Source organism: Oncorhynchus clarkii, chromosome 14 (genome assembly GCF_045791955.1).
Source record: "Oncorhynchus clarkii lewisi isolate Uvic-CL-2024 chromosome 14, UVic_Ocla_1.0, whole genome shotgun sequence".
Classification (NCBI taxonomy): domain Eukaryota; kingdom Metazoa; phylum Chordata; class Actinopteri; order Salmoniformes; family Salmonidae; genus Oncorhynchus; species Oncorhynchus clarkii.
The window spans coordinates 7,671,993-7,699,981 of NC_092160.1; the positions used below are offsets into that span (position 1 = coordinate 7,671,993).

Genomic DNA, 27,989 nt, shown 5'->3' on the forward strand with positions numbered 1-27,989 from the left:
GGGAATTGATGGGAAATGATGTAAATATATCACTAGCCACTTTAAACAATGCTACCTTATATAAATGTTACTTACCCTACATTATTCATCTCATACGCATACGTATATACTGTACTCTATATCATCGACGGTATCCTTATGTAATACATGTATCACTAGCCACTTTATACTATACTATGCCACTTTGTTTACATACTCATCTCATTTGTACATACTGTACCCGATACCATCTACTGTATCTTGCCTATGCTGCTCTGTACCATCACTCATTCATATATCCTTATGTACATATTCTTTATCCCCTTACACTGTGTACAAGACAGTAGTTTTGGAATTGTTAGTTAGATTACTTGTTATTACTGCATTGTCGGAACTAGAAGCACAAGCATTTCGCTACACTCGCATTAACATCTGCTAACCATGTGTATGTGACAAATAAAATTTGATTTGATTTGATTTGATTTGTACAGTGCTGTATTTCTTCCTCAGCATCTTTATGCTTTCGTTAATGAAATAATGCTAAAAATACTCTTTCAAAATGCAGATGTTGATTTAGTTACGGATCCATAACGAACTACTATGGGAATAAATATCAATGAATTACAGAAATATTGGAACAAAGTTGTCTAATGAAGGCAAACAGTGTTGCTTACTGGGAAATGCTCTTTCAAACACACATGGTCACGTTGCACAGCGTCATTATGGCTATTAGCAGGGCGATACTTTGGCCTTCATAAATATCATTTTGGCCTTCATTCAGATTACAATCACTCACTGTCGTTTTTCGAGAAAAAAAACTAAATCTCCAAAATATCGTTACTTTTTAAACAAAGCAATTATTATTATTATTTGTATTAATTAATTTATAATTATATAAAAGCCCCTTAGATATTCTCACAGATCCAAACTGAAAATGCCCCTTTCTAATTTAGAATCCACCAATCCTCTAAATATAATCATTGGTGGAGAATATTTTTAGATATACTGTAGGCCTACCATAGGAGAAATGAGTATTGGTTACACTACAATTAGGAGGTGGAAATGTTATGCCCCTTAGATATTCATTTAGAATCCTCTTATGCTGTAGCCTACTACCGACCGTCACGTTGTAAAGTGCAATATTTTCCATTCCATCCTAACAAAAACCCAGAGGGTTTAATTTATCTCAGAATAGAAACACCATAATATTCATCAAATTTATTCAGCCAAATTTCTTAAACTCAATCCCATGTACTATGTTATCACAAAAAAAATGTTTTAAATTCTCTAGTAATGCCAATATGGGAGACTATCACATGCTTCTCAAAGTTGCCCTCTGGTGGTTAAACTAAAATGTCTGACAATTAAATAACTTGCCACAGAATGCTGCAGCAGCCCGCAAGGTATGCTGCAGTATGACACAACTTTTAAAGGAGGAACCACTGTATGAAAACGGAGGACCGATCATCCTTTCACTCCCCCCTGTCTACCTTCTCCTCCTCTGCATCCACTGCTAAAGCCACTTTCTATCACTCAAAATGTCAAGCTTCTACCCCCCCCTCCCCTCCCCTTAAGGTACAGTTGAAGTCAGAAGTTTACATACACCTTAGCCAAATACATTTAAACACAGTTTTTCACAATTCCTAACATTTAATCCTAGTAAAAATTCCCTGTCTTAGGTCAGTTAGGATCCCCACTTTATTTTAAGAATTAGACATGTCAGAGTTATAGTAGAGATAATTATTTATTTAAGCTTTTATTTCTTTCATCACATTCCCAGTGGGTCAGAAGTTTACATACACTCAATTAGTATTTGGTAGCATTGCCTTTAATTGTTTAACTTGGGTCAAATGTTTCGGTTAGCCTTCCACAAGCTTCCCACAATAAGTTGGGTGAATTTTGGCCTATTCCTCATGACAGAGATGGTGTAACTGAGTCAGGTTTGTAGGCCTCCTTGCTCGCACACGCTTTTTCAGTTCTGCCCACAAGTTTTCTATAGGATTGAGGTCAGGACTTTGTGATGGCCACTCCAATACCTTAACTTTGTTGTCCTTAAGCCATTTTGCCACAACTTTGGAAGTATGCTTGGGGTCATTGTCCATTTGGAAGACCCATTTGCGACCAAGCTTTAACTTCCTGACCGACGTTGCTTCAATATACACACATAATTTTCCTACCTCATGATCCCATCTATTTTGTGAAGTGCACCAGTCCCCCCTGCAGCAAAGCACCCCCAAAACATGATACTGCCACCCCCGTGCTTCATGGTTGGGATGGTATTCTTTGGCTTGCAAGCCTCCTCCTTTTTCCTCCAAACATAACGATGGTCATTACGGACAAACAGTTCTATTTTTGTTTCATCAGACCAGAGGACATTTCTCCAAAAAGTATGATCTTTGTCCCCATGTGCAGTTGCAAACCATAGTCTGGCTTTTTATGGCGGTTTTGGAGCAGTGGCTTCTTCCTTGCTGAGCGGCCTTTCAGGTTATGTCGATATAGGACTCGTTTTACTGTGGATATATATATTTTGTACCTGTTTCCTCCAGCATCTTCACAAGATCCTTTGCTGTTGTTCTGGGATTGATTTGCACTTTTCGCACCAAAGTACGTTCATCTCTAGGAGACAGGACGCGTCTCCTTCCTGAGCAGAATGACGGCTGCGGGGTCCCATGGCGTTTATACTTGCGCACTATTGTTTATACAGATCAATGTGGTACCTTCAGGCGTTCATGAACCAGACTTGTGGAGGTCTACAAATACATTTCTGAGGTCTTGGCTGATTTCTTTTGATTTTCCCATGATGTCAAGCAAAGAGACGGTGAGTTTGAAGGTAGGCCTTGAAATACATCCACAGGTACACCTCCAATTGACTCAAATGATGTCAATTAGCCTAACAGAAGCTTCTAAAGTCATGACATCATTTTCTGGAATTTTCCAAGCTGTTTAAAGGCACAGTCAACTTAGTGTATGTAAACTTCTGACCCACTGGAATTGTGATACAGTTAAATAATCTGTCTGTAAACAATTGTTGGAAAAATGACTTGTGTCATGCACAAAGTAGATGTCCTAAACGACTTGCCAAAACGATAGTTTGTTAACAAGAAATTTGTGGAGTAGTTGAAAAACTCGTTTTAATGACTCCAGCCTAAGTGTATGTAAACGTCTGACTTCAACTGTAGATATGTGTTGACTAAAAGAAGCAGCAAGTAATGTCTGCTAAATAATCAAGTTGATGGCGCAGTCATATAGCCTCGGCACCTACTGTACATAAAGCTGAGTGACTCACTCATTCATGGCTTAGGACCAAAATAAATAAGTACCAACAATCTTTCTGATCGTCTTTAATAAAGAAATGTTTTGAATGACCTCGAACTGCACCATCTCCGTCGCCCACACACACTTTAAACATTTGGATAACAAAGCATATTGAAGATAGAAGCCGCCTCTTAATGAGTTCCAAGAGACGATCTGTTACCCAACGATTATTATTATTATTATGATTATTAACCCTGCATTATAATTCTATAAAAGGCCCGTAGATATTCTCACAGAGCAGATTTGCCTTAACAAAAAATGACATGAAAAGCGCACATTTGTAAATCCCAAACTCTCAAAAGAATTGGAAAGGTAGATTTAAAAGGTACAGTAGCAGTCAAGTGACATGGCCAAACTTTAATGGACTGAAAAATATAAGTGATTATAAAAAGTCACGACTCCACAACTGATCGCTAGTTTTCGTCTCAAATAAGCACGGTCTGTGAAGAGTGTTTAACTAAAACAAGCATTGTTTGTAAAAAAACAAAAAAAACACCAGCAATATATGGACCTAGACCTATGAACACCTAAGAAACGTGAGTCAGGGTTAGTGCCATGTATTACAGTCTCTAAAAGGAAAAAATATTACCACTGTCTCTTGCACATGTCCTTTTCCTTTCATAATGCATCCTTATTCACAAAGCGATTATTATTATTATTATTAACCCTGCATTATAATGACATAAAATCCCCTTAGATATTCTCACATACCAGATTTGCCCTAACGAAAAAATAAACCTTAGATATTAATTTAGAATCCTCCAATCCCCTAAATGTAATTATTGGCGGAGAGTCACGTCATTGGCGGAGAGTCAGGCGGAGAATGACACGTTGAAGAGGGCAAGGAACGGGATGGAGTCACAACCCATGTCAGGCACACCTGTGAGCTCGGGAACTCCACCTCCTGTTTGTGGTCTCTGCAAACAACGGGTCCTTGATGAAAATACCTGTCTATACCTGGAAAAATCCCCCCGATTACCTCTTTAGTCATATCAGTTTACTTATTTGCTTATGGTTTTGCCTTCACCTGTTTAAATTATATGAGCAAAAAATATTCCATTTTATTTGGAATGGCAAGCCAGACAAAATTAAAAGGGCCTATTGTCTCACCCCATGTTCAAGAACGGCCTTTCTCTCTTTATTCAGATTACAACCGCTCACTTTCGGTTATTTGAAAACGGAATAATCTCCTAAATATCGTTATTTTTTAAACAAGGACTTGAAAATGAGATTGTGAACTCAGCAAACAACATTTCCACTACGAGAATGAGAATGGTAAATGACTGTAATTAATACATTCATTCAATACATTGGAATACAAAAGAAGCCATCCACCCATGATGGACTATTAGCAGGACAATAGACTCTTAATAGCCCGGCTCCTGTATGTGTGAAAATCCCCCCAATTTGTAATGTGTTTGATGCTTAACGGAAGCATAAAGATGTTGATGAACAGATACTGTACAGTATACTGTGTGCTTTATTCAGCGGTTGCATAAGGTTTTGAGTTAGAAATGTCAAACTTTTGAGTATTTAAACCTCTTCGGGATCGGTGTCTCTTCCACGGGAAGAGTTGAGCTAGTTGAGTTGAGCTAATGTAGGCTAATGCGATTAGCATGAGGTTGTAAATAACAAGAACATTTCCCAGGACATAGACATATCTGATATTGGCACAAAGCTTAAATTCTTGTTAATCTAACTGCACTGTCCAATTTACAGTCGCTATTACAGTGAAAGAATACCATGCTATTGTTTGAGGAGAGTGCGTAATTTTGAACATGAAAAGCTATAAAATAAACACATTAGGAACATTTGGGCAGTCTTGATACAATTTTTTAAAACAGAAATACAATGGTTCATTGTATCAGTCTAAACCTTTGCACATACGCTGCTGCCATCTAGTGGACAACATCTAAATTGCATCTGGGCTGGAATAATATATTATGGCCTTTCTCTTGCATTTCAAAGATGATAGTACAAAAAAATACAAAAGAACGGTTGTTTTTTTCTTTGTATTATCTTTTACCAGATCTATTCTGTTATATTCTCCTACATTCCTTTCACATTTCCACAAAGTACAAAGTGTTTTCTTTCAAATGGGACCAAGAATATGCATATCCTTGCTTCACGGCCTGAGCTACAGGCAGTTAGATTTGAGTATGTCATTTTAGGAGAACATTTAAAAAAAAGGGGCATATCCTTAATAAAATAACGAGAAAAAATAATCAAAATGCAGATGTTTATTTCAACTACATTTTAGTTCTACTTCCCCCCAGCTCCACGACCACGAGTAAAACCTTGCTGGAATGATCAATGCATTTGTTGCATTGTTGTATCGTCAATTTCTCAAGCCAAAACGTCTTGATGGCCTTCACCAGTTAATTTTTGCTTGTTGGCTTGGCAGAGTTACGTATGAATTTTTCAGAATAAAGTAGGCTAATAAAGGCAACACATTATTGCTTACTGGAACACCCAAAGTCATCCCATTGTTATAATAGGATTTGAAGCAATAGCCTACCCGAATGTGGTCAACTATTCCAGCACCGTCACGCTGCTCCGAGACAAGCATGGGGACTGGTCATGATAAATCAACAACATTTTTATTTTCACTGAATCTCCGTTTGGGTATTGGTTAGACTACAATCAGGGTGTGGAAATGTTAGGATTATTTTTGCTCTTAGTAGCATACTCCCGACCGGTCACGTTGTCCAGAGCCATATTTTCCTGTTTTTTGTTTTTTCTTGGAATAGAAACACCATTATATTAATCACATTAATTAAGCTACATTTCTTAAAATCAATTCCATATACTATGTTCTTACAAAAAAGGTTTTAAATTCTCCAGTACAGCCAATATTAAAAACGGTCAAATGCTTCTCAAATATGCCCTCTGTTGGTCAAACTAGCACTAACTAGCATTAATAACAACAATGGCTGACACTTAAATAACGTGCCATAGAATTCTTCGGCAGCCCGCAAGGTGTACTGCAGTATGACGCAACTTTTAAAGGAAGAACCACTGTAACTAGCCTGTCTTGACCTCTTTCTCCCTTCTTTCTCCAGATGAAATCCTGAAACTAGTGATGCCCTGCTGCCCGACAACCTGCCCGCTCGACCCCATCCTCTTTTCCCTTCTCCAGACCATCTCTGGAGACCTTCTCCCATTCCTCACCTCCCTCATCAACTCACCCCGTACCACTGGCTGCTTCCCCTCTGACTTCAAAATTATCACAGTCGCTCCCCTCCTCAAGAAACCAACACTTGACTCCTCTGACGTGAAAAAGCTATAGAACGGTATACTTTCTTTCTTTCTTTTTTTCCAAAACACTTGAGTGTGCTGTCTCTGACCAACGCTCTTGTTATCTCTCTCAGAATGAACTTCTTGACTCGAGATGAGTCACTCAACAGAGACTGCTCTGCTGTGTCACGGAAGCCCTTCTCACTGCCAAAGCTGACTCGCTCTCCTTTATTCTCACTCTCCTAGATCTATCCTCTGTCTTCGGCATCGTGAACCATCAGATCCTCCTCTCCAACCTCTCAGGGCCGGGCGTCTCAGGCTCGGCACACGCTTGGATTGCATCCTAACTGGCAGGCCGCTCCTACCAGGTGACGTTGATAGTATCTGTGTCTGACCACGTGCTCTCACTACTGGTGTCCCCCAGGGCTTGGTTCTAGGCCTTCTCCACTTCTCTCTATATAACCTGTTCACTCAGCTCTGTCATATCCTCACATGGTCTCTCCTATCATTGCTTTGCGGATGACACTCAACTACTTTTCTCCTTCCCCACTTCTGACACCCAGGTGTTGACAAACATCTCCGCGTCCCAGGCAGATATCTCAGCGTGGATGTCGACCCACCACCTCAAGCTCAACCTAGACAAGATGGAGCTGCTCTTCTTCCCGTGTAAGGCCTGCTCGCTCCAAGATCTCTCATTCACGGTTGACAACTCCATGGTGTCCCCATCCCAGAGTGGAAAGAACCTTGACGTGACCCTGGACTACACCCTGTCATTCTCTGCAAACATCAAAGTAGTGACTCGCTCCTGTAGGTTCATGCTCTACAAAATCCTCACACAGGAAGAGGCGCAGGTCCTAATCTCCCGTCTGGACTACTGCAATTCGCTGCCAGTTGGGCTCCCCGCTTGTGCCATCAAACCCCTGCAACTTATCCAGAACGCCGCAGCCCGCCTGGAGTTCAACCTTCCCAAGTTCTTCCATGTCACCCTGCTCCTCCCCACACTCCACTGGCTTCCAGTCAAAGCTCACATCCACTACAAGACCATGGTACTTGCCTAAGAAGCAGCAAGAGGAACTGCCCCTCCCAACCTTCAGGCTATGTTCAAACCCTACAGCCCATCCAGAGTCCTCCGTTCTGCCACCTCTGGTCTCTTGGCCCTTCCACCCGACAGGACAAGGAAGAGCCTAGTCAAAGCTCTTCTCTGTCCTGGCACCCCGATGGTGGAACAAGCTTCCCCCCGAAGCAAGGACAGCAGTGTCCCTGCCCATCTTGCTCTATTCTCCCAATTTACCACCTTTATTGACGATATTTTGCTCCAACAGAGCGATCCCATCCCCAAATATATTCCTTTCACCCCACAAGATCATTACGTACATGATGCACTATGGGTGTGGATACATTACAAAACATGGCTATACAAAAACAAATCATACTTAAATCATACTTAGGATCATGTATAAAAATGCCCAGTTGCCCATTATTTTGGCTACAATGGCTAAGAAGAGAGCTCAGTGACTATGAAAGAGGGGTCTCAAAGGAGCATAGGGGATTTAAAGGTGGTGTGTGTGGTGTGTGTCTCAGTCACCAAATCTCAACCCAATTGAACACTGAACACTTATGGGAGATTCTGGAGTGGAGCCTGAGATAGCGGTTTCCACCACCATCAACAAAACATCAAATTATGGAATTTCTCGTAGAAGAATGGCGTCGCACACCTCCAATAGTGTTCCAGACACTTGTAGGATCTATGCCAAGGCGCATTGAAGCTTTTCTGGCTATTATGTTGGTGTTTACCTGTTTGTATAGTTATATACATAAAGAGATGGAAAGGGGATGTGCTCTCCGTCATAAGCAGGAGATTGGGAGGGAGGGAGGAATATAAAGCAACAGCTCTCATTCCCTCCCTCACTGTAATCTCCTGCTTATGATGGAGAGCACCACTATGTCTTAACACACACTCACTCGATCACCCTCCAGACTGCTATACAGTCTTAACACTCCCTCACCCTCCATACTGCTATCCTGTCTTAACACACACACACTCACTCCCTCACCCTCCATACTGCTATCCTGTCTTAACACTCCCTCACCCTCCATACTGCTATCTTGTCTTAACACACACAAACTCACTCCCTCACCCTCCATACTGCTATCCTGTCTTAACACACACTCACTCCCTCCCTCACCCTCCATACTGCTATCCTGTCTTAACACTCCCTCACCCTCCATACTGCTATACTGTCTTAACACACACTCACTCCCTCGCCCTCCATACTGCTATCCTGTCTTAACACACACTCACTCCCTCACCCTCCATACTGCTATCCTGTCTTAACACACACTCACTCCCTCGCCCTCCATACTGCTATCCTGTCTTAACACACACTCACTCCCTCGCCCTCCATACTGCTATACTGTCTTAACACACACTCACTCCCTCACCCTCCAAACTGCTATACTGTCTCACTCCCTCACCCTCCATACTGCTATACTGTCTTAACACACTCACTCCCTCACCCTCCATACTGCTATACAGTCTTAACACTCCCTCACCCTCCATACTGCTATACTGTCTTAACACACACTCACTCGATCACCCTCCATACTGCTATACTGTCTTAACACACACTCACTCACTCCCTCACCCTCCATACTGCTATACAGTCTTAACACTCCCTCACCCTCCATACTGCTATCCTGTCTTAACACACACTCACTCCCTCACCCTCCATACTGCTATCCTGTCTTAACACACACTCACTCCCTCACCCTCCATACTGCTATCCTGTCTTAACACACACTCACTCCCTCACCCTCCATACTGCTATACTGTCTTAACACACACTCACTCCCTCACCCTCCATACTGCTATACTGTCTTAACACACACACACACACTCACTCCCTCACCCTCCATACTGCTATACTGTCTTAACACACACTCACTCACTCCCTCACCCTCCATACTGCTATACAGTCTTAACACTCCCTCACCCTCCATACTGCTATCCTGTCTTAACACACACACACTCACTCCCTCACCCTCCATACTGCTATACAGTCTTAACACACACTCCCTCCCTCCCTCACCCTCCATACTGCTATACTGTCTTAACACACACTCACTCCCTCACCCTCCATACTGCTATCCTGTCTTAACACACACTCACTCCCTCGCCCTCCATACTGCTATACTGTCTTAACACACACTCACTCCCTCACCCTCCATACTGCTATACTGTCTTAACACACACACACACACTCACTCCCTCACCCTCCATACTGCTATACTGTCTTAACACACACTCACTCCCTCACCCTCCATACTGCTATACTGTCGAGAGAGAGAGAGAGAGAGAGAGAGAGAGAGAGAGAGAGAGAGAGAGAGAGAGAGAGAGAGAGAGAGATGGGAGAGAGAGAGAGAGAGAGAGAGAGAGAGAGAGATGGGAGAGAGAGAGAGAGAGAGAGAGAGAGAGAGAGAGATGGGAAAGGAGGTGGGAAAGAGATGGAAACTCCTTAAACCACAAGGAGTTTTTTTGCTTGTTTTACATTCCAGTGTGTGTGTCCGCATATATGTGACTGCATTAACTTGATTGCCACCGTCTCTGTGATGCATTCAGATTAACCCTGCTCAGGCACACACATCACCACCACTTTCTGATTAAAAGATCTTGTCAGGGCTGTATTTGATCACGAGGAAACTCACTGACAGCTTATGAATCAATTCATAATGAACACATTTGGTCTCTTTTTCATAATGACAGGCCGTGTTTCTCCTAATAGCTTTAGTCGCATGGATTTATTTAAAACATACCATTAGATCACATCTAGAAGGGTAGAGCTCATCTATGCAGGTTTAAAATTCCATTAGTGCCGATGCAAAATTCACACACAATGCGCTTAATCCAACACGCAATACAACCGCTTGTACTCTGTCCTAACCTGTATTGAAATGCATCATGCGTTGAGTACCTGAAGTACAGCTGCAACACTGGCTTCACAATGTCAGCAGGATATCAATAGTTGTATTTTCACCGCTATGGCTGCAAATCTCGTACTAAAGAGAGTAAATTATGTGGAGTATGAGCATTGATAGCATAGTTACAGTGTGTTAGTAATGTGATGTATGGAAACAGGCATCTTTAAACCAAACAGGGCCAGACAGAGGCAGCATGTGCTGTCATAATACCAGCGCTTATTTCACTAGATCAAGATGCTACGCTGGGACAAAAGGTTGTGTGTACTTTAACTGGTGTGTGCGTGTGTGTGTGCATGTGCCTGTGTGTGCAACCGAAGCACTTCTTTATTTTGCCAATTAAAAAAGCCACCTACACAATGACCGACTGACTTATACTGACAGACTCATTGACAGACTGACAGGTTTAGGGTTAAAGGTTACTCACCGGTCTTCTCTGTCTTGTCTCTGTGTGGTTTGACCAGTTCCTGACCAGGCAGACATGGGCACGGTCCCTCACACTTCAGAGCGATGCTCTTCCCTGATGTGCATGCCTGGAACTCCAGCTTACACTACAAAACACAGAGAGTCATGGGTAGTGGAGTCTTTCTTCATGGAGAGGCAGATGAGGTAGGCAAGTCTCCCTTGAGGTAATGTTGGACATTCAGCTCAAATGAACAGATGTGGCCACTAAGAAGCTATGTAAACACACTTTTACACACACCACTGGCTTTCTTTTCCTGGCTTGTGTGTTAGAGCATAGCCATTTTCTCAATACAACAGCAGAGTACAGTAATCAGGTCATGAATAAATGGAAATAGCCTTTAAATGCACTAAAACAATATCCCTGAAATAATGAACCTTCTGTCAAAATAAAATCAATTTTTCCCTCTGAGGGTCTGCAAGAGATGCGTGCGCGCACACACGCGCGCGCGCACACACACACACACACACACACACACACACACACACACACACACACACACACACACACACACACACACACACACACACACACACACACACACACACACACACAGTCTCTCTCCTCTCAGCTCTCCCGTTGACACTTTCAATTTCACACATTCCAATTTAAATCCATCACCTCCTCCCTGACAGTTCTTAGATAGCGGCACTAATGTCGCCTAATGCAATTTGTTGACAAAGGTACGCCACTCTCCCGTTCAACACATATTGAATTATCTGTCCAGAGGGAGGAGAGGAAGCCTATGAAATATTCCCCAGAAAATTCAATTTGCTGCCATTTCCAGGCTAGTCAAACACTGTCTGTGTCAGTATTGAGAACATTCTGGAATATCTCTCTCGCTCTCTCTGTGTACGGTTTTAAATGATGTACAAATGCAGAAAAGAAACAGAAAATTAGGGAGGTAAAAGTAGAGGGTCAAGTACAGAGAACAGTAGAAGGAAAAGGAAGGAGGGAGAGAGAGAGCGATAGGGAGACGAAGAAATACTATATTATTTTGACAGAAGGTTCATTACACTCTAATGACACAGTAATAGAGAGAATTAGGGAACATAAAAGTGAGACACAAAGAAAGAGAGAAGATGAGACAGAGAAAGAGAGAGGACATGATTGTTCCACAGTGAGTGGAGGGGGCCGAGGAGTTCAGACTGAAGCACTACTCATCCAGCGGGTTTAGGAGAGAGGGGGATGAGCAGAGAGAGAGAAGGATGAGAAGTGGAGAGAGTTAGGAGAGAGGAGCAATGTAAAGGGCTTTACTCTGCAAGCTGCAGTCTCTCTCCAGAGATGAAAGCATCCTTCTGATAATGGGATCTGGAGTGTGTGTGTGTGTGTATGTGTGTGTGTGTGTGTGTGTGTGTGTGTGTGTGTGTATATGCATGTGAGAATCCAACATCATTTCACACTTTATAAGAGCACTACACTATAAGAGCCAGATTCTTAGCCCAGGCGCTAACCGTTATATTGCTGTTCGTCTCAGTAGGGGCGACATCACTAGCAGCTAACTGAGGCCACACATTTATCCAGACCACTGAAGCCAGAGGGAGCAGGTAAAAGGAGAGGAGAGAGGGACAACACTGCCACCCCTTTCCCCCTCCCCTCCTTCGCTCTCTGATGGAGAGTGACACCCCAATCCCCCTCTCCACCTCTGGAGTGGATGAGGCAAAGGGGAGTGGGGGCAGGTATGTGTGTGTGTGTGTGTGTGTGTGTCAGTGTGTGCTAATGACAGAACCCCCATGAGAAGAGGGCTGATTGATCTCTGCGAATCTATGTGGCAGAGGATCGCCTCCCTCAGTGGTAACGGAGGCCAGATTAGATTTTGTGTGTGCATGCGTGCGTGTATGTGTGTCTGTGGTTACAGAGTGGTTTCTAGTTATTAAAAGGGCTTACATTCTATGGGCATTTTATCTCAGTAAAGGTGACAGAGGGGGTGAGGTGGAGGGATGGGGGAGCAAAGCAGGGATAATTGGGGAGCAAAAGAGAGGGAAGAACTGAACGAGACCGAGGGAGAAGAGAGGAGAAGAGGGAGAGGTTGTTTTTCTCTAGCCGAAGGACTCTGGAATCAAATGGCATCGGCAGACACAGTTCATCCTCAGCGTCATCCATCACGGCTGACGCGGGCATTTACGGAGCGTCGCCATTCCGAAGCTCTCCGTGTGTGTGTGTGTGTGTGTGTGTGTGTGTGTGTGTGTGTGTGTTTGTGTGTGTGTAGACCTATGACTATAAATGAGCAGCCAAACGAGATATTAAAGAAAGAGAGAACGACGGAGAGAGAGAAGATGGGTTGGGGTGGTATGCGTCTCACCTTAGAGGAGTAGGTGTGGCCGTCAGAGCCGCACACGGGGCTGGGGTGGATGACAGGGCACGGACCACACTTCCCATGGGCCCCTGCTCCTGCCCAGTGTTTGTGGGCCAATCTTTCTTTTCTGGGTTTCACACTAAAGAGAGAGGAGGGGAGGGGGGCAGTGAGAGACACGCGCATAATGCAATATAGTAGCATATTACTCAAAGATAAGCGAACAGATTTGATTGTTCATTTCTACTCGACTCAGTATCTCGATTACAAATGTCTGAGAGCACTGTGGTAAGAGATCCAGGAAGTTGAACAAAACTCCAGGGGCTTCCAATGACAACAGTGGATGTTAATGGTGCAATGCAGCTGTTTCATTCACAATATCAAATAATTTCTGGGTAACAATTATGTACTGTGATCATTTAAATTAAAATGGTTTTAAAAAAAAAGACACAAAAATAGCTTCTTAGCAAAGAGAAATTTCTCAAGGAAGACTTTTGCTAGGACTGTCTGGGAGTGGTCTGCGTGGGGGAGGGGAAAACTGAACAGCTGCTATTGGCAGAGAGGTTTAGAACTCTTTTATTATTAACTAATAGTCTGAGTCGATCTTCACGTAAGGAATTTCCCACGCCCACAAATTGGGGAAAACCACATTCTTTCCAATTGAGCCCCATTGTAAAAGAGGCGTCAAAAACAAAATTCGGCGTACATTTTTTGTTACATAGAAATAACAAAACATGCAGAAAAGCTGCTCTGCTGTTCAATGTACATGAACCAGGTCAAACATCCCGATCTACGGTTGGCAATGCTCCCACGTAGGGAAATAAGGACGGCTTCGAGAAGAGCCCTGTGGCTTCAGGCTATTTAGTGTAGGACAGTGGGTAATGTGGGGAACCAGTGTCCAAGTAGGCTACATGTAGCTATGAGTGTGGAAAACATTTCATCACAGATAAGACATTTAACTTGTTTAGTATAGTCCGTTTGTAACTCCACTCACTACTTGCATCTATATAGTCCATTTGTTTGTGTTGTTGGTCTTGGCTAGCTTAATGTTCCCGGGCATTATCATAACGTTCACAATCTCACAGTATTATTCATACCTCATAGTGTGCTGTTATATAAGAACACATAGAAATCACGTTTTTTGACTGACCTAGGCCTTTGAACTCAATTTCATTGGATATTGCTTGTTCATACAACTTTAATTGCATCCAAATTGCATTCAAAATGCACGTTGCAGAAGTCAAATTGCACACAATTGCATCGCTCCCAATCAAAGTTGTCTACTCAGTAGATAAACAGGTCTGCCAACTACACTACTTGTTCCAAACGGTCCAAAACAACAGCAGTAGAATAATAACAGCATGTCTAATCACTCCAATCTAATTGTCTTCGTACCAAGATGGCGCCCGAGGCGTCCATTACTGCTGTAACTCTCAAACCAAATGATGTACTGTACATCCATGGTTCAGTCTCTCTCTCTCTCTCCTTGGGGATAGTAGTGTGTGTGTGTGTGTGTGTGTGTGTGTGTGTGTGTGTGTGTGTGTGTGTGTGTGTGTGTGTGTGCCAGGGTAATGTAGGCCCTGGTCCACCAGTGCTTTTCTATAACGAGCGTAATTACATTGGATAAAATCTTCCAGCAATCTTCTCGTTAAGTGCTCCGCCCTCCCTCACCCAGTCTGTCTGTCGACACATCACCCTCCTCTACAACAACACCAGAGGTGTGAAGTTAGAGAAATTAATCTGACAACTGGGATGTACGGCGAACGTCACTGACTTGAGAATGAATAGGGTGCGGGTGTCAGAGTGGGGGTACGGGGGAAATCTGTCACACATCTCTGGCTGTGAAACGGGTCCATTCCCGTCCAGGTCTGGGGCAGCATGGTGCGGTGCGGATCGGCAGGCAGACACCTCCTTGATGCCTATAATTATCCATCTCCCCAGCCGTGACAAAAACACTATAATCACAGATTAGACATGCCACGCACTGCCAATACCTACTAGTGAATAAAAAAGCAATTATGTCTCATAATACTGTGTAATATAAAACGCTGATGAGGCTGATCAAAATCTCCTAAAGATGTCCACCCTCATCCTTCTCCTCCCCTTTCTCTCCTCCTTCCTCCCTCCTTTTCATAGATAACCCTGAAAGCCTAGGAGAGCTGTGTGTGTGAGTGTGTGCGTGTGAGTGTGTGTGTATGTGGGTGTGTTGAAGCGTGTGCTTCCTCTAGTCAGGGTATCTATGTCTGGGTAGATAACACATACGCATGGCGAGGGAGAGAAGGATCGCTGTCAGATAGCTGTGTGTCCAACACGCCTGTGTTTGTTCATGCGTGTGGTCTCTGTGTTACGTGTCGGGGTGTGACAGAATGGTGCGTGCGTACGTGTGTGGGAAGAGGGGAGGGCATTAGGCTCACAGACCACCCCTGGAGACCCTGCCGTGAAACTCTCACTCTCTTCTTTACCCAGCGGACATCATTCTGACTGACTGACCACAGAGCACAAGGAGGGAGAGAGGGAGAGCGAGAGAGCGAGAAAGAGAGAGTGAGAGGGAGAGAAGGAGAGAGAGCGAGATCGAGAGAGTGAGAAGGAGAGAAGGAGACAATGAGAGCGAGCGAGAGCAAAAGGAAGAAGGAGAGAGAATAAAGAGAGAGAAGGGAATAATACTTATTTTCCTCCTATCTTGTTGTTTCTCTCTGTCCATCGGTTTCTCTTCATTTGCCTGCCTCCTTAGTGCTCTCTGTCCAGCTCTCTCAAATCGCGGCAGGGTCTCTCTCCATCTCATTGGCCTCCTGGTGGTAGTGTGTGCGACCGTTCGTGTGTGTGTGTGTGGGGGGGGAGGTCAGCTGTGTTTCCCTTGACACACACACACACACACACACACACACACACCACAGCTGGCTGTTTTAACAGTGGAAATGGAGCTCGACTAGGTTAACGGCACAGTATAACAATGACCCAGCTGGTATAGTGTAGACATACAGCATATGAACCTGTGCTCCAGTCACTCAGAGTACATCACACTCAACACTGAGTGCCTCTGCATGTCCGTAGCTCTGCGGTAGATTTCAATCTGTTTTAATATGCCATAACGTCATTGAATTGAACAAGTTATGAACAAGTCATCATCCCAAATATCACCCTGAAGGTCTCACGATTCAAATGATTAGGACATCTGAACACTTTAACTAAAGTTCCAGCTGTGTATTTGATCTGTGCATGTGCTATGACAAGGAACGCGAGCCTTCCTCGTTGGCGAAAATGTGAGTTTGGCGAAGTGAGTTTGGAAAATCCGAAAGTGTGCATCTTTGAAACAGTTTTCACATACAAACTGTATATGTCTGAACTCGGAATCAAATAGGTTTCCCCAAAATGAGACGATGCCTGTGATACAGTAGAACGTTTATTTTGATTGATCTTTCAGGTAGCCTATCAGTCCTATCAGGTAGCCTATCAGTCCTATCAGGTAGCCTATCAGTCCTATCAGGTAGCCTATCAGTCCTATCAGGTAGCCTATCAGTCCTATCAGGTAGCCTGAGCCAGGCTACCATGTAAACCGGATTGTAAGGGAAATCCTTATTCTTGCAAAGCATTGCCAACATTTTAATCTAACTATTGTACTAACCAGAGTATTCGCAACAATTGAATGCATGTTAATGTACACAGGCTCTTTTTCTGATATATTCAGTTTGAAACTAGATCAGCAGAGCAGTGGTAGCGACAGAAGACGTGCTTGGAGCCCTCCAGTGACGAGTCTCTGTTCTGCTCTTCTCTGCGCCTGTACACCCAGAGGCGCCAGTAATTATGAGTAATGAGCACTTACTCCCTATTAACGGCCATTGCATAATTTAGATTTGTTTGTATTAAACTGAAGACTGGAGAGAGGCACCGGGATCAAGTGTTGAGGGGGGCCCACGCCTCCCCCTTCTTTTTCTCCCCTACAGAGATCCTATATGTAATGATATGGCTGCAGAGAGAGGCTAGGACACGGGGATTGCACATGATTTGCACTTAGGAGGCAGGTGGGTGGTGTGGCTAATACCAGGCCAGGGTGTACTGTAGGTTACTAAAGTATATACATCATTAAAGCCATTAAGCGAAAGAAAGGCATTCGAGTTTGAGCTTTTCTTTTCCTTTACCGCACATTGTAGACGACTAAGGGCTAATGGTGTGCTTTATGAGAGTCTTACCTGTGTCTAGACTGCTTGTGGTTGGTGTTGGTGCAGATGGCTGTCTGGTAGTCGTGGCTGAAACACACCTTGTGAGCAGGGCAGCGCACCTTCAGACACGGGTCTTTAGTGGCGTCCGGAGCTACATGGAGAGAGAGAAGGGACAAAATTCATCACTAAATTATTAAATCATGACCTACCATTGGCAGTACAAATGGAAAGTTCATCAAGACAAGTATGCTCATATCCAGGGCGGGACAAAATGCCCCCCCCCCCCCCCCGTTCCCAGTGAAAGTTGCGCCCCTGCTCATGTCAGACTAGTATCAGTCCAGAGAGAATATGGATTCTAGCAACAAAGAGAGAAGAGGGGGGGGGGCGGAGAAGAGAGTCTATTCACAACCGAGAAATATCTTTCAATCATTCAGACACAGAGATAAAGGAAAGGAGTCCGATGAAAAAACCTGAGTGCCATATCAGCATCACACAACTACACGAACACCGCCCTCTAACTCAGTGCTTCGACAAATGTCCGCCCTCGCCATTCAGAAATAAGCATTTCTGTCAATGCCAGCAACCATAAAATAGAGGGGAGAGAAGAGGAGCGGGGGAGATGGGGGGGGGGGGGGGGGGGAGAACGCAAGGGAGAGGGTGTGTGTCTGTAGGGGGCTTATAGCAGTGGCCAGGCCCCTAAATGCTCCAGGATCTCAACCTTATAAAACAGTGAACCCTAAATCCTCCTCCTTGATCTGAAACTGAAACCTATGTATTTAACCTGCACCTTCAGCCATTCCAACATTCAGCAATCTAACAGCTGAGAATACACATTGCATTAAGAAAAGTAAGAACCATAGGGAAGAGTGAGAGACATGGATGTAGCTAGAGATTTTGGAGTGTGACCATTCTGGACCTGCCTCATCAGAACTCTGTGCAAGCGAGTAGTATAGCCCTGTCTACATTCACATCAATCTCCCCAGCAACATTATCTCCGTGGCTGCGAGACACAGGTGGCTGGCGTCTAAGGTGACGAAGATCAAAGACACACATTGGCTCTGAGCGTTCGGTCACTTCACGCTACGCTTACTACACAAATCCCCCCACAGGGGATGGAGAGAAAAGGAATAAAGAAAGTGGGAGAGGAGGAGGAAGAAAGAGAGAGATGGGGGTGCTGTAAAGGAGGGAAATATGTAGGACTGGGAGCAGTTATCAGTTATCATTAGTTATCAGTTATCATCAGTTATCAGTTATCATTACTCAGTTCTTCTGATTCCATATATTCACTAGGGAGGAGAGGAGAGGAGGAAGAGAGAGATGGGGGTGCTGTAAAGGAGGGAAATATGTAGGACTGGGAGCAGTTATCAGTTATCATTAGTTATCAGTTATCATCAGTTATCAGTTATCATTACTCAGTTCTTCTGATTCCATATATTCACTAGGGAGGAGAGGAGAGGAGGAAGAGAGGAGGAGGAGAGGAGGAGGAGAGGAAGAGGTGAGGAGAAGAGAGGAAAGTTGACCAACATTTGAACGGTAGTGTATATATACCGTTGATGTCAGAAGTTTACATACACTTAGGTTGGAGTCTTTAAAACTAGTTTTTCAACCACTCCACACATTTCTTGTTAACAAACTATAGTTTTGGCAAATTACTTGTGCATGACACAAGTAATTTTTCCAACAATTGTTTACAGACAGATTATTTCTCTTATAATTCACTGTATCACAGTTCCGGTGGGTCAGAAGTTTACATACACTAAGTTGACTGTGCCTTTAAACAACTTGGAAAATTCCAGAAAATTATGTCATGGCTTTAGAAGCTTCTGATGTGCTAATTGACATAATTTGAGGATGTATTTCAAGGCCTACCATCAAACTCAGTGCCTCTTCGCTTGACATCATGGCAAAATCAAAAGAAATCAGCCCAGACCTTAGAAAACAAATTGTAGACCTCCACAAGTCTGGATCATCCTTGTGAGCAATTTACAAATGCCTGAAGGTACCACATTCATCTGTAAAAACAATAGTACGCAAGTATAAACACCATGGGACCACGCAGCCATCATTCCGCTCAGGAAGGAGACGCGTCCTGTCTCCTAGAGATGAACGTACTTTGGTGCGAAAAGTGCAAATCAATCCAGAACAACAGCAAAGGACCTTGTGAAGATGCTGGAGGAAACAGGTACAAAAGTATCTATATCCACAGTAAAACGAGTCCTATATCGACATAACCTGAAAGGCCGCTCAGCAAGGAAGAAGCCACTGCTCCAAAACCACCATAAAAAAAGCCAGACTACGGTTTGGAACTGCACATGGGGACAAAGATCGTTCTTTTTGGGGAAATGTCCTCTGGTCTGATGAAACAAAAATAGAACTGTTTGGCCATAATGACCATCATTATGTTTGGAGGAAAAAGGAGGAGACTTGCAAGCCAAAGAACACCATCCCAACCGTGAAGCACGGGGGTGGCAGCATCATGTTGTGGGGATGCTTTGCTGCAGAGGGACTGGTGCACTTCACAAAATAGATGGCATCATGGGGTAGGAAAATGATGTGGATATATTGAAGCAACATCTCAAGACATCAGTCAGGAAGTTAAAGCTTGGTCGCAAATGGGTCTTCCAAATGGACAATGACCCAAGCATACTTCCAAAGTTGTGGCACAATGGCTTAAGGACAACAAAGTCAAGGTATTGGAGTGACCTTCACAAAGCCCTGACCTCAATCCTATAGAAAACTTGTGGGCAGAACTGAAAAAGAGTGTACGAGCAAGGAGGCCTTCAAACCTGACTCAGTTACACCAGCTCTGTCAGGAGGAATGGGCCAAAATTTACCCAACCTATTGTGGGAATCTTGTGGAACGCTAACCGAAACGTTTGGCCCAAGTTAAACAATTTAAAGGCAATGCTACCAAATACTAATTGAGTGTATGTGAACTTCTGACCCACTGGGAATGTGATGAACGACATAAAAGCTGAAATAAATAATTCCCTCTACTATTATTCTGACATTTCACATTCTTAAAATAAAGTGGTGATCCTAACTGACCTAAAACAGGGAATTTTTACTGGGATTAAATGTCAGGAATTGTGAAAAACTGAGTTTAAATGTAATTGGCTAAGGTGTATGTAAACTTCCAACTTCAACTGTATATAACATTAAACGATTTGAAAGGTAACTGCTGCACCGCTTATTGTTGCTGTCTTTACACGAGCAGTGTGTCCGCATTGGTGAAATGACTAGCTACGTTCGGACTCTGAGGATTTTCACGCTGCACTCACTCACTGACGAACACAGTAACGCTCTCGCCCCCCACACACACACGGATCCAAATGTGACACACAATTGTTGTGCACTGAAATCTTGGGAGAGTCAACCGCCAACTTAAAGCCGCCCCGCTATCCAATGACATCATGAGGAGTAGAATACAGGACATGTCTGAGGACATAACGCACCAGGCATCAGAGAGCACCAGTGCAAATGGCCATTACGCACAGCAGCTTGATGAATCCACGGATGTGGCTAACCATGCAATGCTAATGGTCTACGTCAGACACGTCTGGGATCATAACTTCGAGGAGCAGTTCCTCTTTAGTGATGATCTTCCCACCACCACCACCACAGAGGCTGTCTTTAACACAATGGATATGTACCTGGACTCTGTGGGATTGGCCTGGGATGCGTGCGTCGGAGTGACCACTGATGGGGCAGCTGCCATGACGGGAAAGCTACCCCGGAGTAGCAAAGCCGATACTGGAGAGAGCGCCGAGTGCAACGTGGAACCTCTGCTTCCTACACAGGGAGGCATTGGCAGCGAAGGACATGGTGCCTGAGCTCCACGCCACTCTCCAGGATGTGATCAAGTGTGTCAACTATATCAAAAAAAGAGTTCCACGAAAAGCAGGCGTTTCCAGGCCTTCTGCAGGGATATGGGGATGGAGCACCAGCAGATTCTTTACCAAGCAGAAGTCTGCTGTCTTTCCAGGGGTAAAGTGTTGGGTCGCCTTTTATGAGCTTCCTTTGCTGCATTTCCTTCGGAGATTGTTGCATTTATTTCGGAAAACAAGTCATCTCTGCCGAACATTCTGATTGTGAGGTATGGCTCGCGCAAGTTCCCTACCTGCTGGATATTTTTGATCATCTGAATTCTCTCAATGTGTCAATGCAAGGGAGGTGGCACAATCGACTTGAACAGAGGGACAAAGTGGATGCCTTCAAGATGAAACTAACTGTTTTGGGCAAATCATGTTTCTAACGGGAGGATTGACATGTTTCCCAGTGCTGATTTTGAGATTCAGAATCTGATCAACAAAGCGCACAGCGACACACAAACAAACCGTTAAACAGCATCTTGTCAAGCTGCAGGGTATGTTCTTGCGACTACCTCCCGGAGGAGAACAGGAGACTGGATACGGGCCTTTCGGGTGGAGATGGGAAGCATCACGTTGCCAAGCAACGAAGAGGATCTGACGGTGGCGCTGTCATTTGATTGCGGACTGTGCATGTGCTTCCCGGAAATGACACGGCCAATGTCCTGGTGCAGCGTAATGGGAGAGTATCCTCATGAAATCAGAATCATGCTACCGTTCAGCACTACCCGTCTGTGTGAAAGTGGCTTCTCTGCTATGGCCATGCTGAAAACTAAAAGCAGAAACAAACTGGACAGCCAGCATGACCTCCGAGTTGCCCTGTCAACCAGACTTCAATAAACGTATCAAACTAAAGAACAAGACAGTTAACCCACCGTTCCTAGGCCGTCATTGTAAATAAAAATGCATTCTTAACTGACTTGCCTAGTTAAATAAAAGTAAAAAAATAAAGAATAATTAAAAAGAAACACCCCCAGCTTTCCCACTGATAGGCACACACACACACACACACACAATAAATAACAAGTTAATGAGTTATTGTTCACTATTTACAGTTTATCGAACTGGTTAAAAACGTTACACCTTCAGAAAAACTTTTCAAGGTTGTGAAACTATAAACATTTGCATTTGGTGATTTAAGAATTCCTAATGATTGTTGTTTTTTCTATTTTAAACACTGATGTGTGTTACTGTTCATTAACATTATTGGACTGGTATGTGTTACTGTTCATTAACATTATTGGACTGGTATGTGTTACTGATCATTAACGTTATTGGACTAGTGTGTGTTACTGTTTATTAACATTATTGGACTAGTGTGTGTTACTGTTCATTAACATTATTGGACTAGTGTGTGTTACTGTTCATTAACATTATTGGACTGGTTATGATGTCATGATGTCTGATCATTTCTTACACCCCACTACTGAATTGAGGTCAATTGTGCACCGCCCTATAGGACTCCCAATCGCGGCCGGATGTTTTGCAGCCTGAATTCGAACCAGGTACTGTACTGAACTGAGATGCAGTGCCTTAGACTTCCACGCCACTCGGGGGTGTGCCAAGCTTGTAGCATCATACCCAAAAAGACTTGAGACTGTAATCACTGCCAAAGGTCCTTCAACAAAGTACTGAGATAAGGGTCTGAAAACCTAAATATCACATTTTAAATACATTTTGATTGTCATGTCATGTTGTGTGTAGATTGATGAGGGGGGGAAAAAACGATTTTAGAATAAGGCTGTAAAGTAACAAAATGTGGAAAAGTCAAGGGGTCTGAATACTTTCCGAATGCACTGTATACATTTTTAAAAAAGCAACGGTAAACTGTTGTGAACACAACCTGGATCAAAGCAGGAACCTGTGGAGAAAACAACAAGGATTAAAAACCTAGAATCAGCTTCAAAGCCAAAAGGACTCTGTGCTGCTGATACACAGACCCCCCTTAGTAAACTCAGGAGTGTGTCTGATAACTTCACAACACAAGAGTGGCCAGGCCTCAACTATCTCTCTAATGGGTTGTGTTTGAGCTGTGTCTGCTGTTTGATGTCAACACGAGTGCTCTCTGACCCACAACACACGCTACACTGGTGGTTACATCCTGGTTTAGTTCTGGTATACACTGCTGGTACACAGCGATACATTTATTCAATTTTTGTTTATTTCACCTTTATTTAACCAGGTAGGCTAGTTGAGAACAATTTCTCATTTACAACTGCGACCTGGCCAAGATAAAGCAAAGCAGTGCGACACAATCAACAACACATGGAGTTACACATGGAAAAAACAAGCGTACAGTCAATAACACAATAGAAAAAAAGAAAGTCTATATACAGTGTGTGCAAATGGCGTGAGGAGGTAAGGCAATAAATAGGCCATAGTAGCGGAGTAATTACAATTTAGCAAATTAACACTGGAGTGATAGATAGAAGTACTGGTGTGCAAAAGAGAAGAAACATAAATAAAAACAATATGGGGATGAGGTAGGTAGATTGGGTGGGCTATTTACAGATGGGCTATGTACAGCTGCAGTGATCGGTTAGCTGCTCAGATAGCTGATGTTTAAAGTTAGTGAGGGAAATTTTTTTTTTACAAAAATGTAACGAGGGCCAGCCGACTAGAGCATACAGGTCGCAGTGGTGGGTGGTATATGGGGCTTTGGTGACAAAACGGATGGCACTTTCATTTAGTATCTTACATGTGTGATTTAACGAAAGTTTGATTTTTATATCATTTATTTAAATTTGCCCCCGCTGCATTTTCCCTGGCTTTTGGCAGAGTGGGACGCAAGCGTCCCCTATACCATAAGAAATTAGTGTCCAAAGAAGGACCAGATGTATACAGAATGGTGTCATCTGCGTAGAGGTGGATCAGGGAATCACCTGCAGCAAGAGCGACATTGTTGATATATACAGAGAAAAGAGTCGGCCCGAGAATTGAACCCTGTGGTACATCATAGAGACTACCAGAGGTCCGGACAACAGACCCTCCGATTTGACACACTGAACTCTGTCTGAGATACATAGGATATTACCTGTTCACTTCTCAAAGTTAAAGGAGGCATGTTAGTGAAAAGGTTTAACGGAATACTTGAAGATATGGAAGATATACATGTTTTCTGTTGGTTATGAAGTAGTTTGTCAAATCTCTGACTCTCTACTGTGCACTCTGAAGCTGAAGTCCAGGAATGTGCCATTTTTTAAAATCTCCCTCATCATCCCCGACTCTCTCTCCCTCTCTTGTTCTCTCTATTTCTCCCGCTCGCTTTCTGAAATTGAGAGACGGCATGGCAATATTTTTCCTGATATCTGTCTTTTTTGTGGTGTCGGCTTGAGGTGGAGTGTTTATATCTTCTTTAGGGTTTACCTTGGCTCTCTCTCTGCTACAGAGCAGGAAGAAACTCATCTGATTTCATTCCCTGCTGAAAATGACTTTCTGCCCGAGAGGGAAATGAGAGATAAGAGGAGGATGAGAAGGGGGAGGAGGAGAGATGAGAGGGGGATGTGGGTGAAAGGGGGTAAGAGGTGGTAAGAGGGTGACAGGAGGAGAGTGAGGGGTGAGACGAGGGTGAAAGAGATAAGAGTGGGTGAGAGGAGAAGAGAGAGATGAGAGGTGGAGAGAAAGACATGAGAGGAAGGGAGAAGGGGAAGATGGTTAACAGAGAGGTCGAGGACAGCTTAGAGCAAATGCAACCCACATACTAAACAGATACAAAATTACAACCCACGTACAAAACAGATACAAAAATGAAACCCACATTCATACAACCCACATATAAAACAGATAGAAATATACACATTCAACTACCCAGACATAAAAGGTGCATTTCTCAATTCCATACTTTCGAGTAGCATAATTATACATTTCATTTCATAAGGCACAACACAGATGATGAGAGAAAGCAGGAGATGGGAACAGAAGAAGAGAAAACCCACGTGTAGTTCATAGAGTAATAATGAGAGCCTGGGATAATGGAGGAGAAGCGAGGGATGAGAGAGAGCGAGAGGGGAAGCAGAGCCTTTATCTGCCAATTACAGGCCTGAGTGAAAAGCCTTGGCTGTTTAACCAACTGCACCATATTCCGTATCTCTCCTCTTCCACTATCCCTCTCTCCTTATTTACGATCCCTCTCTCCCTACCACTTCCTCTTTCTCCCTCCCACTTTATTTTACTCACAATCCCCGTCTCTCACTCCCTGTATCACTATCCCTCTCTCACTCTCAAAATCTTTTGCTTGCTCCTTTAACCCACCTCAATCTTACATCTTTAGTCTCTATTCGCTACAGCCCTGACCTTTAAGTGTTAATAACCCTGATAGAATATGTATCTCCCTCTCTCTCTACCCTTTCTCCCTCCCACTCACTCCATCTTCGATTTGTTTTAATATAAAACCAAAACACATTAAAAATGTCCCAATTGTCTCCGATTATTTTTCGGACCGGTGGTTGCCGTAGCAACACTATCCTCGGAATGTCATGAGCGAGGCGGTCTCCGTCTGATAAACGAGAGGAGAGGTGGAGAGTGACAGATGCTAAACAAACTAATGCTCGATAAAGGACTATGAAGAAAAACGTTCTGATCGGAGGAGAGAGCAAAAGACTGGGAGAGGGGACTGGGAGAGGGGACTGGGAGAGGGTGCAAGCATGCGTGCATGCTCGTATGTTTGTGTGCGTCAGCCCATGACGCAAAGTGGGTTAAAGTGTGAGTGACAGCTGTCTGGAGCCAAGGATGCCACTATAGGGAGGGACAATCGAATCTGTTACCCTATATCCTATAACCAACATACAGTTCTCTGAAAACACACGCACGCACGCACGCACACACACACACACACACACACACTCACACACACACACACACACACACTCACACACACACACACACACACACACACACACACACACACACACACTTCCCTTTACCACACAACCATCCCTTCTTGTCCAGTCATTGTCCTTCTGTAAGTGCCAGGTTGATTGTCTGATTGATGCCCCCTGGGTGCAGTAACGGCAGTCTGTGGATTGGCACAGATGGCACCGAGTTGGCAGGTACAGCTAAGATGAGGGTGGCCATGGACAAGAGGAGGGGAGGAGGGGGTTGGCAAAGTGACAATGCCATATGATCCGTTATTTAGCTTAAATCCAGAACTGCTCATACAGTTCTGCTCTATTCATTCTTCCCATGTATTCTGCACTTTTGTACGCATTATAGACCCTCCCTATGGAGACGCAGGGAAACATACTGTATCCAAAAAGACCATGGGGTCAGGATGGATCATGGTGTGCGTTTGTATGTGTGTGTGTGTGTGTGTGTGTGTGGAGAGGGGGGGGGGGGGGTACAACGGTACATTACAACCATTAGTGTGTGAAGAAGAGATGAGTGTGTTAATCAGATCCAACCCTCTCTTGGCTGGCCCTGTCTTGGCTGGCCGTCCATCTGGCAGGAAGCCCTCTGCTTGCCAACCCCAGTCACCTTGGCCCTCCAGTTGGCCACCAGAGCACCGAGACCTGGGTTGGACTTGAAGGCTCTAACACACGCACGCTCGCTCACTCACGCACGCACGCACGCACGCACACACACACACCCCAACTCTCCCTTTCAGAATTTTCCTCTCTTTTTTGCTCAGACACCCAAAAACACATTGGTCAGGATAATTAAAGCTTTGGTCCATCATGGTAGCCAATGGGGCTGTAAAACTTAGGACTAATTTGACACCAAAGTTGTTTATCTCTGGTCCTCTTCTCACAGTGAGTGTCTTGCTGAGACAGATTGTCTGTGCATTACTTGCTATTGGAGGAGGTCTTTATTGAGTCGATTTCACAAATGAATTGGCAATTTAGTGGCTGAGAGCAGCTCTCTTGTGGCTTTTAATGGTGCTGTTTAGCCCCTTTACCCAGTCTAAGTGGTGTCAATACACTGAGTGTACAAAACATTAGGAACACCTTCCTAATATTGAGTTGCACCCACTTTTGCCCTCAGATCAGTCTCAATTCGTCAGGGCATGGACTCTACAAGGTGTTGAAAGCGTTCCACAGGGATGCTGGCCCATGATGACTCCATTGCTTCCCACAGTTGTGTCAAGTTGGATGGATGTCCTTTGGGTTGTGGACCATTTTTGAAACACGCGGGAAACTGCTGAGCTTGAAAAACACAGCAGCGTTGCAGTTCTTGACACAAACCGGAGCACCTACCTCGTTTATAAGGCCCTTACCTTTTATGTCTTGCACATTCACTCTCTGAAAAGCACAAATATGGCACAATTGTCTCGAGGCTTAAAAATGTGTATTTAACCTCTCTCCTCCCATTCATATACACTGATTGAAGTGGATTTAACATCAATAAGGGATCACAGCTTTCACCTGGATTCACCTGGTCAGTTTATGTCATGGAAGAGCAGTTTTTTATCATGTTTTGCACATTCAGTGTATGTTTCTCCGCATCTGTCACACACACACGTAAGCACAGGAAGATGCACACACACACACACACACACACACACACACACACACACACACACACACACACACACACACACACACACACACACACACACACACACACACACACACACACACACTTTATTTATGCTCTCTCATCCAAGGCTAAGGGTAGGTAACAACACATCCGCCACACTGATCCTCAACACTGGGGGCCCCTCAGGGGTGCGTGCTCAGTCCCCTCCTGTACTCCCTGTTCATTCA

The 27,989-nt window shown here is 43.9% G+C and overlaps 1 protein-coding gene across 1 annotated transcript in view; it reads right to left on the reverse strand.

The window, feature by feature from the left end:
- The window catches only part of LOC139366197 (SPARC (osteonectin), cwcv and kazal like domains proteoglycan 1), a 270,417-nt gene that overhangs the window by 49,577 nt on the left and 192,851 nt on the right, over positions 1 to 27,989 (reverse strand). The window contains exons 5-7 of the mRNA XM_071103419.1: positions 17,450 to 17,570; positions 13,272 to 13,404; positions 10,934 to 11,057 (exon numbers count right to left, since the gene is read on the reverse strand). Of these exons, the coding sequence (XP_070959520.1) occupies positions 10,934 to 11,057; positions 13,272 to 13,404; positions 17,450 to 17,570 (378 nt within the window). The remainder of the gene's footprint in view (positions 1 to 10,933; positions 11,058 to 13,271; positions 13,405 to 17,449; positions 17,571 to 27,989) is intronic.